We start from the raw sequence: 16,084 nt of genomic DNA on the forward strand, positions 1-16,084 counted from the left end.
TTCTTCCTGTTTATTTTGATGAATCTAACAAGGGCCATGGTCGCAAAAGAGCACCACAAATCTGTCTATAACGTGATGAAGCAGTGGATATGGTGATGCTTGTTAGATATTTCACTTAATAGGAGTTATGATATCATACACATTTCAGTTTATAGAAAGATGGTACACTACCATTTTGATAAAAATAGAGCCTTTTGATACATACATAACCTTATTGCTGAACCTCCCTTTAATCCTGTCATGCAACACAAAATCTGCTTGTTGCAACAAAAGAATGACAAATCATTATATGGCTTATTTAGGCACTTACAGCGTTTGTTATAAAAATATGATGGTCTTGGTTAAATATTGCAGAAGCCACAAAACAGGACAAGGACTTTCTCAACATTTAAGCAATACCACAATCTTTCATTAAATGTAACTAAAGTGCTTCTGTTGCCTACAACTAACCACGAGCAAGACTCCGGTGTCAAAATCCAATGTGTTGTACAGCCACCCTCCACATCATCCCACAACTTATAGACCATGTTGGGTTTTAAAAAAAATAGGTCTTCTTACATTTGAAAAGAGAGAGAGAACCTTACTCCGCTAGCAATTACTCATCCTTGTAAAAATGTAATTTGGAAAAAAAACGTGTTGTCTAAATATATACATATGAATTGCTTTTACCTCACTTGCATTTCAAAAGTAATTGAATAGTTTCATCAGGCTGACTCATCTGTGCCCTGTTCATCTAAGGCTTAACAGTATGCTATGTATGTCAGAGGGTGAAGGCTGCAGATCAGATCCCTCTTTGTGGCCAGCTTCATCAAGGCTCATGTCACATTCTCAGGAACAGAGAGCCTTCATTTAGACAAAGGAGTTTAATGACTCACAAGACTTTTATCCGCTGACAGCTTGATGGGCGCTGGCATTGTAAGACAGAAAGGATGAAGGTTAATAATACGAGCTAACAATTTGCAGTTAGCTTTGTTACGGAAATGTTGGTTCTTGTAGGCGGGAACCCCAAGTATGTACGCTTTTAAAACAGTATCATTAACATCTATTTCATTTCATGCATGTATAGTCATTATCACATGTACTGTAGAGGCTAAACAGTTTACAGCTTGCGCATGTGTGTAAGTTTGCAATACTTTGGATGAATAACTTAACTATGTTGACGCATGCAGGATACAGTAGAATAAGACAGTTCCTGCTATTTAGTACTCTTCCTACATACCTACCTATACTCTGGACTGAAGGAGAATCAAATAAGGCAGCTTGATTGACAGTTGGACAAAGGCAATGGGTAGAGTGATTTGTCAATGGGTAAAAATCCACACAAAGAGCTATTGATTGGCAGGAGAGAAAGGGGAAGAGGACAATGAGTGCGGCTGTGGGATCTCTCCGAGGTGATCAATACTGGAGTTCTGCATGAAGGAGCCATCCCACTCTGTGTTTATACAGTCAGACACAGAGCAAAGATCAGCCATTGTACAGCCGCACTGCTGCTGTCAGTCAACGCGGAGCAACACTGCAGGGGGCATCTCACTCAGAAAACACACACACACACACACACACACACACACACACACACACACACACACACACACACACACACGCTCACATTAACACTTGTCAGAATGTTCGTAGATTTGACAGTGAGTTCTTAGAAACAGATAGCCACATGCATGTCCTTTATCGCACAGAAAACAATTAATATTTTATTCTGTGCAATTATGTGGTTGATTCAGTCACTTCAATCATTGCTTTAAATGGTCAGTTCAGAAAAATATATATTAAAAGATATATATATTTTTTTTTACTGGGATCACATAGTGCAGGTGAAGGTCTGCTTATGGTGCCAAATAATTACATTGACATTTATTTTATTTTTTCAGAATTAATGTCCCTGTTGCACTGGATATACAAAAAATGCGTTTATAGATATCAGGGACAATTTTTCTTTTTTTTTGTATAGTGAAAGGGTGGACAATTGAAAAAGATTCAGTACAATGAAACCGATATACCTATTAACATTATGGTTACTGACAATGATACTTCTTACTATAACAAGGATGTAGAAGAAAGACATGTCATGATTTTGATATAACTGCATCAACAACAGGCTACTTGTGATTAATGTATGTATCCCCACCGAATGATTTTCTTTTCTTTCAACTTCTCTACTAATTACAAACTCCACGTGTTAGTTACAGTAAACTCAGGCCTCTTTTAAATTGTAAAAACTAAAAAGGGGTTACCTGCATGAATGCAAACAAAGGTTGTAGAGAAGGAAAGAGTGAATGCAAGAACGAAGAGTTCATGTGCCACAACATAATGAGATAGATCTGTTTTTTTATTTTGTTAGCCTATCTTTAGTTAGTGTTGATTCTCCAAATAGGGCTGAAGTATCAAAAATAAGTATCAACATCTTGTTTGGTAGAAAGAACCTTACTTTGACAAGTCAGACACATGGGAACTAGATGTATAAATGCAGCATCTCTCCTAAACGTCCCAAATAAAGAAAGAGACATGAAGAGAGTTGGTAAAAGACACATGGCCAGACACTCACAGAGGGAGGGATTCCCTCATGAATGGGCTGCGACTGAGAATAACATGCCAGACAGTGCCTTGTGTTTGTGTTTGGCCTGTGCTAATCTTATCAAGGCTCCATGTATTCATCATGAGGCCCAGTTACTTCAGCTCTCAAGAGCAGAACACGGCCTGAGATGAGTGGTGATCCATCCTGGAGCGATCCCCACCAGCAAACAGAAAGACACACGCAGAGCCACAAGGCGGCTGCAGAGGCCCTGTTTACCTTCTGTCAACCCTTTGCTAAGCACCACTAAAAAGCTGTTTGTTAAAGAGATAAGAGTGTGACAGTAGGATGACTGATACTTGTAGGCGAGTCTGAAAGTGCTGATGGATACTGTGTTTTTACATTTCCTGTTATGTTAGTTGTGTTATTTTGGAAATGATAGCATATCCACTTTTCCACAATCTGCAATGGCTAGACTTTATTCATCAACTGCTAATTAATAATCGCTGGCAGGTCAATTAAAATATAGAAAATCTCAAATTTCCACCAAACATTAGCCAGGAAGGTGAAATGTTTGCGATAAAGTTGCTTAAAGCATACCATAAGATTGAGATAATTTTCTGCATGTCATCCTGACTCTCTCCAAGCTTTCTCCATCAAACAAAAAACCAGCAACACCACAAGTTGGAAAGGGTCGTTATCTATTTCTGCTTGATGTTAGTTTTCAATATATGAAAAATCTAGGCAAACATTTGTAGACGCTACACTGAAAAGACTGAAACGTTGACTTAATTAAATGTTTTTTGTCAACAGACTTTTGATATAACTGTATTAGGTTAGTTAAAAGCAATAATTGTACGTTTAAATAGGTTCAACTTAAAATGATTGATTTCAACTGACCTAATACAGTTATGTGAAATGTGTTGACATAATACATTTGATTAAAGTCAACGTTTTATTTTTCCCACAGGGATTTTAAATAGTGGAAATTATCACTAAAGTTACTTTATCTGCCACTACTGTTTGAATGATGGAATGATGTTTGACTAATTCAGGGAGTTGGGCGCCAAGAAAAACATTGCTTTGTGTGTGTGTGTGTGTGTGTGTGTGTGTGTGTGTGTGTGTGTGTGTGTGTGTGTGTGTGTGTGTGTGTGTGTGTGTGTGTGTGTGTGTGTGTGTGTGTGTGTGTGTGTGTGTGTGTGTGTGTGTGTGTCTGTGTGTGTGCGTGTGCATGTGCGTGTGTGTACCCAGCTGCATTCTCAGCTCTCTTTGCCCATTCTCCGGCTGCATTTGTTTGGAGTGAGCCCATCCACTTATTGACACTTGTCTCCCCTGCCTCTTGCATGACAATCCAAGCAATAAAACCACGAGTGGAGCACACACTGTTCAACAGTTACCATAAGAAAAACAAGGGCAAAGAGGATGAGTGTTTACCTTCCCAGGGCATGAAAAGAGGCAGAGAGGGAAGAAGAAAGAAAAAGAAAAAAAGACAAGTGCTCATGTCATAACTCCAACTCCCTACCACACGCAGTGCAAATACACAATGACACACACACTCTCATTGCTTACGCTACAGTTTCAATGTCTGCTTTCTGTCAAATCCATATGATGATAAGAAAAGGGAAAACACAAGCTGATCAAGGAACAAGGTAAGGAAAGGAAGAACCTCACAGTTTGTAAAGGTAATGGCACCTTTTCAAATCCTGGTCACATCTGCTTTAAGGATTTGTACACAGATAGACTCACACAAAAGGATAGCACATATGAGATGGAACCAGAAACCAGGACATCCTGTTTAGGGGACAATGCCCTCCTCTCTACTGTGCTAAAGTGATAATGCTCTTGCAACGGTGCGGCTGTCACCACCTAGCTAAGCCAGGATCCAGAGAGGAGCAGGTCTCAGCACCGTGGGATAACTGTTCAGGAAATACCGCTTTCATCACCTCCCAGAGTAGAATATCCTTCTGTCAAATACGCTTGTATTTCAATGGCTAAATGTAAGACAGGAATTGAGAGTTTCCCTGATCTTCCGGTAATAATTGGATAGGAAAATGTGTAGAATGCTAACTTTGCACTTTTTGTAATGTCAATAGAGTGACTCAAATGAATAGAGAAACAAAGTGTAAAAACACCTTGCAGATTTTTTTCCAAAAGTAACAAAATATCATTCAAAATCAGTATGACATATTGCAAATAGTTACAAAAATCAGGCCCTGGAACAAAATACTTTTGAATAGATTCTGCTTTTCAAGCCTACAACGTGTTTGATACTGTCTGTGAACATATTACAAATCGAATACTTTGGCAGGCCTTGTGACATATCAGGAAACACGGATCACGTTTTGTTCAGTCGGATAATCTCCACATGTCTACCCTACTTTTATAATTTTCGAAACCTAAATCTATCGATCACAAATCTATCGATTAGATTTATGATTAGAAAATTATAAAAGTAGGGTAGACATGTGGATATTATCCGGCTGAACAAAACGTGATCCGTCTCTTAAATGTGTGTCAACCACAGACCTTATTTCGAGCTATTTTCCAAAATCCTATGGAGAAATTGAATTGCTTTTTTGTCGAGGGAACCGGAAGGTACCCATGCGCAGCTTACTTCCGGGTTTTAGGACACGTCACTGCACCACTCTATTCCATTTAAATGTAGCAGTTCCTGAAATTGTGCTTGATTGCTCGCCGGCATTACTTACTGTGACTTGAAAACTGTTAAATCAGTGAAATAGGTCAAAGACTCTTTCTCACACTGTCTCCCAACCACACAATGCAAATGTGTACTCTCAAGTACACCGCTTTTACCCACCACACAGAAGGAGAGGAAGTACAGTGAAAATACACTCACACACACAAACACAACAGGAGGTGGCATCTTGAAAAGACAAATGAGTCAGATCACAAAAGTGACAAATTAGGGACTTGCCTGAGCATGTAGTGAGACCCTGTGTGTCCTCTGGGATTTCATACACTAGGTGTTGGTATTGAGTAATCTACTTTAATTGATTTAGCTGATTTAATTAACATAATCAACGTTTTTTATCTTTTGAGATTTTGATCATTTCCACTTTTTGGCACAATTTGACTGCACAAATGTCTCTCTACATTACTTTATGTAAAGGGTTAAAATAGACATAAATATGCATAAGAGTAAAAATCGTTAAAAAATAATATAGTTGATATTTTGATTATAGTGTAGTTCCTTGGTTAAAAATAAGTTAAGTTAAAAAGGTTAAGAAGTGTCACCCCACATGTTTTTGTATTTGTAAGTGTTTCAAGAAGTCATTAAAATTGCATTTAATTGTAACTGTGTGGCGAACTGATCAGTAGAGGGCGATAACGCTCGAGAGGAACCTAAAACCCTTTAGAGGCCGAAACTGCAGAATAAATCCTGCGGTTGCTAAATACACGCTAATGTTTCTGCCTTGTGTGTGTTCATATAAAGGTGGGTTTAAAGTATTTTAAATAACACCAATGTGCCCCGGTATAAGGGATAAAAGATTTGCGAGTGTATTGGGATAAGTGCATGGTTTATAATCGGTGGTCTTTGCAGTTTTGTGTGGCTTTTGAGAACTGCAATGTTAGGCTAGCAGTTAGCGGCTAGCAGAGCTAATGCTAAAGGTTAAGGTGAAACACAGTGCTATATAGACACGTGATGCTTAAGGTGTAATGTTAACTGACTGTGAGATGTATATCATGTTTATGCACATAGCATATTTCACATTTAGGTTATATATATTTTTATATAGAGTGTGTTTATATCATAATAGCATGTGAGTATGAGTTAGCTAGTATTACTGAGTCCTGAATGCAATGATTACTCATTGTACATTTCTATTGTATTTTGAACATTTTTGTGATCATTAATATGTAAATGCCGTTGGCTAATATTGAGATGAGCATAGTTGTACATACTTTTGTTGTGGATCGTTTCCGGGATTTGTAGAATAAATCCTGCAGTTGAGCTAAACACAAGCTAATGTTTCTGGGTGTTTCTCAATGTCGAGGAAGGCTGCTCCAGAGCAAGCGGCAAACTCTGGGGCAGAGCCGGGAGGCCAATAAGGAAGTGCCACAAACTGCAGTTCATCTATTGGCCGATAGGCGATGACTGCAGAAAGGATCAATTTCCATAGACCCCCATGTTAAAATGCCCAACTTTACAGCAGAAATAAACATATTTCTGCCCCTGGATGCAATACAAATTATTCGGGATATAGTTAGATTCCACCTTCATGATTATGAATTGGTGAGTGAATTGTTTTACAACGCGACCCTTTTATTTATATTTGGTATTTTTTCTTTATTTTTTGCATAAATTAGGGCGTGGTCACTTTGATGGACAGGTACGTGCCTCACTGTCAGCTAACAGCAACTTGTCCACTCTGCTAGGCTACAACGTTAGCTAGTTGTAGTTACTGTACTTAATATATATATATATACAGTTTAGTTTATGATTCAGCCTTGGGTAAGACTTTTATAGTCTATGGCTATGACGCCCATAATGCTAAACGGGAGCAAATGTTAAAAGGGGACCCAATTATCCCAGTGGTGGCCGCCGGAGTCCGCTGCCGGAGCTAACGGAGCCACAGGCGGCCGGAGCTAGCCCCCTGCGGCTCCGTTAGCTCCGGCCGGCGTCCCGGCGGCGGAGTCCGGCGTTATAACTGGAGATCAAGGAATGCAGCGAAACGCGGACTTGGTTCACCTGCAGCCCGCTGTAGTATTAGCTAAATAAATTATGTTGAACAAGGATTATTAAGCTGAACATCGCCACAATTGTTCTGCTATGTATCGGTAGCCTACTTATTTTATTTTATTAACGTGTGAATGACAAGCATTAAGAATAACAAAAAATAGCCAATTCTCTTGCAGATTGTCTCGTTTGATTATTAATGTAGCGTTTATATAGTGGAACTACACTGTTTTATCAAAACCAAAGTGCCACGCAGTAACTTGGTATGCATGTATTTCAGCAGGAAATGTGCAACGTAGATGACATTTACCAACACAGACTATATAGAAATATTTGTAAAAGTTGTTCATGCGTTATTAAGTGAATATGGCATTAAAACACCTATGCTTTTTGACTGTCACATTTTTACATTTCAGCATTGCATCACTAATTTAAGTTCTATGTTTTGCTTGTTAAGCAGTCTGTAACCCTACACACCTAACATATAACTTTTCATGTATTTTTGTATAAAGGTTTCCTTTAGCTTAGCTTCTTAGCCTGAGCTAGCTCTGGAACTTCCAGCTCGGTGGCAGCAGGTCCCGCCTCGGCTCCGCCTCTTTGCCCTTATTTGGATCAGGCTGGAGCAGGCGGGAGTTAGACTCTGACGTCACTGTCGAGACGTTAGTGGCCGACTCCGCCTACTAAGGGCTTCTCTGCAACTCTGCAGAATCCTATGGGTGACGTCACGGACACTACGTCCATTTATATATACAGTCTATGCTCCAGAGCCACTATTTCAAGGATGCTACGTCATCGAGTCCCGCCGAAGGACTGTTCCAATGTCCAGGATGCTTGGAATTCTACCGAGGCCGGCGTCCTTCGTTGCGGGAAATTTCGAGGCTGCACATGTGTATCCTGCGCGGTCTCAAAATCCCCACAATGCTTTGCGCACGGACCAATTTCCAAATCTTTGGCGGAAATCGCGCTCCATTTAAGGCAGGACCTCGCATATGACGCACACCTGCACACCTGTTAGCCGGTTCCAATTCTTCGTTTTCCGAGGCTAGGAAGGATTCTTGCATCGCTTCTGAAGGACCTGACTCGGAGGGACTTGTCCTACCAAGGAAGCGTCCTCGACATTGAGAAACACCATATGCCTCTTGTGTGTTCTTATACAAAGGTAGAGTCTCTGCCGGCTCAGGTACCCCTAGGCCTGAGGCCAGCAACACTTATATCCCTCATTGTGTTTTGTTTTACACTAATTAATGTATTTATAATTTGGATTCATGTCATAACCTGTAAGTTTAAAATATAGTAACAACATCAGTCAATCCTAAATAAAATATGCCCTGTGTTACTTACAAGGGTTTAAGAAGTTTTCAAACTGTGTTATATCTGCTATAATGATCTCTTCACTAAGGGGCCACAACATCATTACGCTGATCCATTTTCACATCTCCAAAATTAGGATATCATTTGTTAGGTACTAAGCTTGTAGACCTGTGCTGCTGAACTCTTAACCAGTGCTAAAATAGAACAACAGCTGCCAAACATGCAGCGCACAGGCTGGGATGACCCCCTCGATAGATAAATACATAAATAAAATGTGTCAACATTCATGGACAGGCTCCATTAATGCCACCTAGGAGTCTGCAGGATGACCTCTAGCCCTGTCAGGAGGACCCTTAACTTTCTCTTGTGGAATCTGCACCATTGCAAAGGCTGTAAGCCACAGGCCTCATGCCTTGAAACAAGAGAAGCTGCTGAAAAGCCAAATCTGGCCTCAGAAATACGTTCTGTAGACAAGCGCTGAGGATCAACGGAGCCCACGCGGCACCCAGACCCTGTGATATTTGATCAGGCTTGACGCGTCCCATTGCGTCTGAGCCACCCTGCCTCACCTCTGTCTGCACACACCCCACACCTCACAACCAGTCCCAGGGATAAGTGGTCTCTTTCTATAAATACCGAGACAGGATGGAAGTTTGGAGGGAGCCAAAAAAGTGCGGCGGTGGGAGGAGGAAGGCCTGTGTTGCTAAAGAGACACAAAAAGTAAACACCTGTTAAGGTGTCAAGGAGTCAAATGTGGAGTGACATTAAAAAAACAAGTTCAGCCAACATAATCCCAAGTCTCCTTCAAAACAAACACCTGCACAGTTGTCACTGTTGCTCAAACATTTCAGGGAAACATTTGAGTTTCCTACTGTCTGTCTGTCTGTCTGTCTGTCTGTCTGTCTGTCTGTCTGTCTGTCTGTCTGTCTGTCTGTCTGTCTGTCTGTCTGTCTGTCTGTCTGTCTGTCTGTCTGTCTCTCCCTATATCACTCTCTGATTCTTGAGAAAAACAGGTGCGAGGAGGAGTGCCCTATACGAACACAGGCTGACACATTAAACTCCTAATGCTTGATACACACTCCCTGCCCGCCTTCCCCCTGAGGAGAACCTGTGGCCAAAGCATGCAGAGCATTTCCTTCTGTCCTCGTAGCTGGAGCGTCTTCAGATTGAGGAGCAAATATAGCCTGTCATCTATGTGAAAGTGAGAGCAGTGGAGAACTCAAACAATCCCGGGGCAGCAGCTATTTACTATATTCATGTTTAGAATAGAGAACAACTGTTACAAGCAAAAATGTTCCTTGTGCTTGGGGTGATCTGCTGCTTGAGAGATATTGAGAATAAGCATTAATCAATGCCACACATATCTATCCCTAAATATTTTTAGCCAGGAAAATCCCTTGTGGTTGCAATGAAAACAAAGCTCTCTCATGAGGTTCATCCAGAAATAAGATAACTATTGTCCAACTGGCATCTATAACTTCCACGTTTCTTTTTTTATGATCAGAGTGAAATCGTTTTTTTTAAATAAATATGGGTGTAGATATGTCAGGCAAAGCATTTAAAGGAATACATTTCCAAACAGACCCACCTCAAGATAAAGAAGAAGCAAATAACAAAACGTTTGGTTTATGACTTTCTTCATTCAATTCAGTAAAAAAATGTATATATATGTATCTGTCCACATTAATTCTAACAGCTTAACCTTTGTCTTTATTCAATTGAGCGATCAGGAAGGAAACAGAGAGCCTCCCCCTTATCTAATCTCCCTGGAGTGTTGCAGGCACACTTACAGTAAATTGCTGTGGTAGGAGCTGCATACGAAAAGCATTAAGTACTAGCTAAACAAGGCCTGATGCAACAATGGCAATTGTGAATTTGGAGGGAGAACCGATGTTTAAAGTTTGGCGGCAACGTTGTGCGCGCGTTCCTCTATTCAGTCGCTAATGAGAATGATAATGTGTGGCTCCTCAGACGACCCCTACCCCCTTTAATAGCGACTTCTCCCAAGGGACGTGATGGTGCAGATCCCCGAGGGACATTCAGCCCTCTATATGAATCCTTTTCATCAGAGAGTATTCCCGCCTGTTTCGTTTTAAATAATGTTGATAATCCAAATGTTCAAAAAACTTCTTATATTGTTGATACTTCACACGCGAGCAGAATAACACAACAGGATTGAAGAACCATGAGCCCACATCTGGATATCTACACAATAATTTCAGCTGCAGGCATCTGCAAAATGTCAGATATAAATTCACGTTCTGCTATCTGAATACATGCCATTATGTGCACATTTATTCCACTAACATTTATCTTAGAATGGCTTTCTCTCTCTCGTTGTTTCTTTAGCACTTTCCTTAATGTATGTTATACTTAAAGCTGTTGTTGCTTGGTTGCCTGATGTAGCTATTCAGTGCACACATTATGAATATGAGACACATTTACATTCCTTTATATTTCAAAACATCATGATATACACCACAGCTTTATTCTGATTTGCTTACAGCCTGCAACATGGTGCCGTATAAAAATAGGATGGACTCAGTCAACCTCCAACGATCCCCTGTGTTTACGCCGGACCAGGCTCGCTTCTTGGCGGCCACGCGTGTGTGTGTTCGCCTCCTCACCTCCGCAGAGCGGCTGCACGACCCCGGCCTGCCAGCGGGGATTTACTGACTGGCGCTGTGCCCGGCCACAGGCAGACTAGTTCGCTCGGTTCTCACGACCTCAGCTCCACAAAGGCATCTCTGAACTATTAACTCAGACACGAAGGCAGTAGGGACGACCGCAGAACCCACACATGCTGCCAACTGGAGTTTCAGTATGCCTCCTCGCAGAAGGAGGCTGCTTCAGCATCACAGGCAGTGGGGTTTCAGTATGCCATTTACCACGGTGTCATCTGCAGGGCACTGGCACTCAGCAGAGTGAACGAGAGAACGCAACTACACAAATAACAGTCCAACTGTTAAAGTAAGATGAATATCAAGAGTTTTCTGTGCAAAGACAACATCTCAAGTCACGTAGGCCAGGTTACAGTAAACACAACCTATTTGTTTTTATGTTGTCAACACTTCCTTTTTTAACGGGTGCCAATACATTGGTATGGTTTTCATTTGGCCTTGCTGCCTATTTCCTAAATAAACCCTTTTTAAACTTTGTATTTATTATGTGATCGTTATCAATCATGGTTTAGACGTGGCATACCTTCACTCTCTGTTTCTGCATAACTTTAAGTGCACTCTCGATATTTTGACACTAGGAATGTTTATCTTGTGTGTGCTGGTGGTCAGGGCTATGAAACACTTTCACACCGACTTACTTGTGGCCTGTGCCAGCCATGCGCACCCATGGCGCGCCGGTGGAGTATTAAATGTTGAGGGGTTTTGACCGACGGACACCAGGCTGAAACCTAATCCTGAGTAAAGGGGCCCGCTGACTGCAAGTGGCTGACACATGGCTTGCGCATGCAACGCCGCCCTGAAACACAGGCCTCAGATCCAGACCCCACTCACCGGAGGAAGATACGTTAACACCCAGGATAAACAGCAGCAGGAAGAGATGGAGAGGGAGAGCTTCCTACACAGAAACGTTTGAGCCGTCAGGGGAAAGCACCTGGCCAGATAAAGGCCACGGACCGTACACAAAATGTTAATTCAAATGATGTTGTCAGTGGAAGTGTTTGAGGGATTTTCAGAGTAAGTCAGGAGCAAGATTCAAATGCTTTAACCTGCAATACGGGGTGTATTTATATATCTATATGCCCTCATGTTTCCCCTCCATCAAACAAAAGTCTCCCTCTTTTCTCATTTGAGGTGTAGAGCCACTGGGAGAGGAATCGAACAATTGCTGCACAAAAGGAAGCGAGGATCCTTCCATATTCTCCTTTCACTGAGGCAATCTGTTAGTGACATTAACCCCTGAGAGCATTTCCCAGGCTCATGAATAGGGTTTAAGACTTCTTAAAGCTCCCGCTGCATACAGGATGAGACCCTTTTCAAACTTTTAATTACCTTTATAGCAATAGAAAAATACACCCCCATTGTCCCCTGGGCCAGCAGCAGGCCAGATGTAAGGAGCTCCCGCCAAACCGGTGACAAGGTGGCAAGTTAACATTTAGTAGATTAATTGATATTGGAGTTCATTTTGGGAGCATAATCAATATGGTGCTGCTTCGATTTGGCCTTAGTTATAGCTGCTGTGAGTCTGTTAAAAGTGGTTTTCCTAACTTCACAATGTGACTTTTACGCATGAAATGTGCCTTTTACGCATGACTTCACAAACTACAAAATGACCCTTGATACTCTTAAATAAAGTCTATCAAAGTAACATGGAAAAAAAATGAAACAGGATGTAGACAAGAAGTGAATTTCTGAAAAGTAATTTATTAAAACAAAGGGCCAACAGCCAACTTCAGTTTTTCTTTTCAACACAAAACAATAAAGAATGTAAAACACAGCTTTGGTATAACAGTCAATAACACATCTGTACAAAACTAAAACCTTTTCATAAAAAGTACTTCATAACAAACTTTCCTATAAATCTTTAACATATACAGCATGTTTATCACCGACATCCAAATGTTGGAATCAGAAAATAAATTATAGAAAAACAAACATTGGCCAAATAAGGCGAAACTTGTTCCATAAAACGAAACAATGAGAACTACTGGGGGGCATTAAGTGGTTAGAGTTACCGTCCCGTAGAGGAATAGTCACAGGTTAAATTCCTGCAACAGTTGTCTGTGCAGTCAGTTAAATGTCTAAACTGGAAAAGTAATGCAAACTGGTTTGACATGAATCTCTTGTCCCTGGCGCTACCAAGGCCTCCAAACAGGCTCGTTGCCCTCTGGACCGGTGCTGACTCCGACCGGGCTGACTGCCTGGGACACCCCGGAGAAGGAAGTCATGCCATGCACCGGAGAAGCAGCAGTCGATGCCGAGCTGCCATGCACCGGACTCGCGTTGAGAGCAACAGGCAATCCTGCGTTTGCGTAAAGTGGGATAACAGGCGATGTGGCGGAGGCGAATGCTGGGTTAGGGATCAAAAACGCAAACTGTCCATCGCTTGCAGGCACCAGCTGAAAACCACCAAAGACCTTAGGGGACATTGCCTCGACAGGACTGAGTTTGGAGCCCATGGTGGCAGCGTTGATGGGTAGGGTGGAGGGGAGCTGCACATGGAGAGGTTGAGCCAGGTGCGCATGCTGGGACGCGGCCTGCTGCGGGTACATCATCTGGCCCATGCAGCTGGACAGGTGGGTGAGGAGCCTCGACCTCACCTCCGTGTTCACCCCATCTGAGGTGGACATGAAGCGGGTGACTTCGTTCATGCACTCGTTGAATCCAGCTCGGTATTTGCTCAGGACGGTGGCATCTGCTGAGAGTGCTGCTGAGGGAAGGGAAAAAAAGAAGAAGCGGATATTAGCCACGGATTGGTGAGTCTTTTAACAACTTCCTAATGACTTTAAAAATGTTTGACCCACTTAAATTATTAAATAAACTTACCGCTCATTTGAACACGCTGCAGGTTCCTCAAGTGCTTCACAGTCATCTCCAGAATGTCTGCTTTTTCCAACTTGGAGTGCCTGGAGCTCTGTAGGATAAAACATGAAAAGTTGAGTCTGTATTCAAGGAACGTTTAAAACGAAATGATCGATAAACATGAAAAAGCTTAGTAGTGATGTGCATCAAAGTGATCTCAACTTACATCTTTTTTAAGTGCGTCCAGGATGAGAGTCTTGAGCTGGCCAAGGCTTTCGTTTATTCTTGCTCTCCGGCGTTTTTCCATGATCGGTTTGGATGACTGCAAAGAAAAACAATTCTGCATAAATGTCTTGTCCACAATTGATCCACTTGCAAACTGCATGTCATCACACATGGATATTTTATGAAAAGTTATCAGACAATGTTTACCTTTCTATGCTCGCTGGCATTTTTCGGTTTGTCCGGTGTGTGTGTTCCGTTTGCTGGGGAACCGGCGATAGGAGATGCCGTCTGCTTTTCCATAGTGTCAGCAGGCATTGTTGATCAAACCAGGTAAAAGCGTAAAGAAGTAAATCCTCTGCGGAAGCTCCGAGAAAATAAAAACGTTGAAAGTTCTCCGCTTCAGAACATAAACGTATGGCTGACAGCCCACCGGAGCAGATATCGTTGTGTCGTTTGTTATCACTGAGCTGTCATCTGAATACAGAAGTGTGTGTTGCACCGTGCAGGGCGAGTTTTTGCTTCTGACGCAGACACACGCCGCAGCCGTACTTATAGACGACTCGCGTGCTCCCAGTTCGTGTGAAACCTTCTCTGCATTCTTTCCCACACTCTCCTCAGCCAATAGCAGAGAGGACTCACCCATTGGGCGCGAGGCAGACCGCTGATTGGACAACACCCCCGCGGGCCGTCAGTCACGCGCTGCTCAATCAGCCCTGCAGGGACAAACAACAAAGCGGAGCGAGCAGCAGCGGCCGGGCTGTGAAGTGATAAGGGAGGGCTGGATGTTTGCTTCCAACTTTGCTCCGTGCTCGTCAAAAATGTTATACTGCTCTTAGTGTGTGTGTGTGTGTGTGTGTGTGTGTGTGTGTGTGTGTGTGTGTGTGTGTGTGTGTGTGTGTGTGTGTGTGTGTGTGTGTGTGTGTGTGTGTGTGTGTGTGTGTGTGTGTGTGTGTGTGTGTGTGTGTGTGTGTGTGTGTGTGTGTGTGTGTGTGTGTGTGTGTGTGTGTTACGTGAAGAATGTAGAGCCTGTGTTGAATTGACAGTACAGTCCCTATCTTTTGACAGTGTGTGCAGTTCATTTGAAGAGTAGATATCTGTGTAATCATTAAGAACAGTTTTTGGCTGCATATTTATTTATGCGTAAGTTAAGAACATTTCTATAAAAAAATCTTTTATCAAAAACTTTTATTTATTTCAAGCATTAACATGTTTTTGGCCTCACATGAAAACACATTTTAATCTATTTTTAAAGACTCTGCATTAAGGAGAAGACATCTGTAATGGCACGCGAGGCGGTTTGCAGTAGCACGCAGCAAGCCAATGGCATGCGGCCACTGTATGCAAATAGAGCAGAGCACACTCTCATTGGCTGTGTGAACAGCTCTGTGTCAATCATCCCGGCGCAGGAGCCGCTCAAAGAGGAAGAGAGGGAGGAGGGGTCACATCTGTCCGCGTGCCATTCGCTCAAAGTCTCCTCCGGTCTACGCGAAGCACGTGCCATAACTTGCAGATTACATCCTGGAGACCAAGGAGTTTATAAAGCCAAGACTGAGAAACTGGAAACATTTTTTATATTTAAATAGAATACAATACAATAGAATAGGATAGAATAGGATAGCATAGAATAGCATAGAATAGCATAGAATAGCATATAATAGAATAGAATAGAATAGAATAGAAAAAGCACATGTAAGATGTCTGAGGAATTGCATTATAATTATATTTGGGTTGCATGATCTCTTTTTCTATCAAGAAGCAGTAGTTCACTTCTCATATTGTCTAATAAAAAAAGTTATTGTTCATATTTTTTTCGAAAATCGGCTAATATCTAGATAGCACTAGGATACA

At 41.9% G+C, this 16,084-nt stretch overlaps 1 protein-coding gene across 2 annotated transcripts; it reads right to left on the minus strand.

Moving 5' to 3' along the window:
- Window positions 1-12,893: 12,893 nt before the first annotated feature.
- her9 (hairy-related 9) lies at window positions 12,894-14,767 on the minus strand. Of its 2 annotated transcripts, none has more exons than XM_034144550.1 (4): window positions 14,444-14,767; window positions 14,238-14,333; window positions 14,036-14,123; window positions 12,894-13,916 (listed from the first exon to the last, which is right to left on the minus strand). In XM_034144550.1, the coding sequence occupies exons 1-4, from the start codon at window positions 14,549-14,551 to the stop codon at window positions 13,345-13,347; spliced, it is 864 nt and encodes a 287-aa protein (XP_034000441.1). In that variant the 5' UTR covers window positions 14,552-14,767; the 3' UTR covers window positions 12,894-13,344. The 2 variants fall into 2 exon arrangements, with proteins under 2 accessions (XP_034000441.1, XP_034000440.1); XM_034144549.1 differs by having other exon boundaries at window positions 12,894-13,919; window positions 14,444-14,766.
- Between the last annotated feature and the right edge of the window lie 1,317 nt (window positions 14,768-16,084).

The sequence above is a fragment of the Trematomus bernacchii genome, unplaced genomic scaffold, assembly GCF_902827165.1.
Source record: "Trematomus bernacchii unplaced genomic scaffold, fTreBer1.1, whole genome shotgun sequence".
NCBI classification, from domain to species: Eukaryota; Metazoa; Chordata; class Actinopteri; order Perciformes; family Nototheniidae; genus Trematomus; species Trematomus bernacchii.

Coding starts and splice junctions, on each gene's coding strand:
- her9 (XM_034144549.1), bottom strand. CDS start 14,551: ATGCCTGCTGACACTATGGAAAAGCAGACGGCATCTCCTATCGCCGGT. Junction 14,334..14,443: donor ATGCCAGCGAGCATAGAAAG/GTAAACATTGTC, acceptor TTTTCTTTGCAG/TCATCCAAACCGATCATGGA. Junction 13,920..14,035: donor GCAGCGTGTTCAAATGAGCG/GTAAGTTTATTT, acceptor CCCTTCCCTCAG/CAGCACTCTCAGCAGATGCC.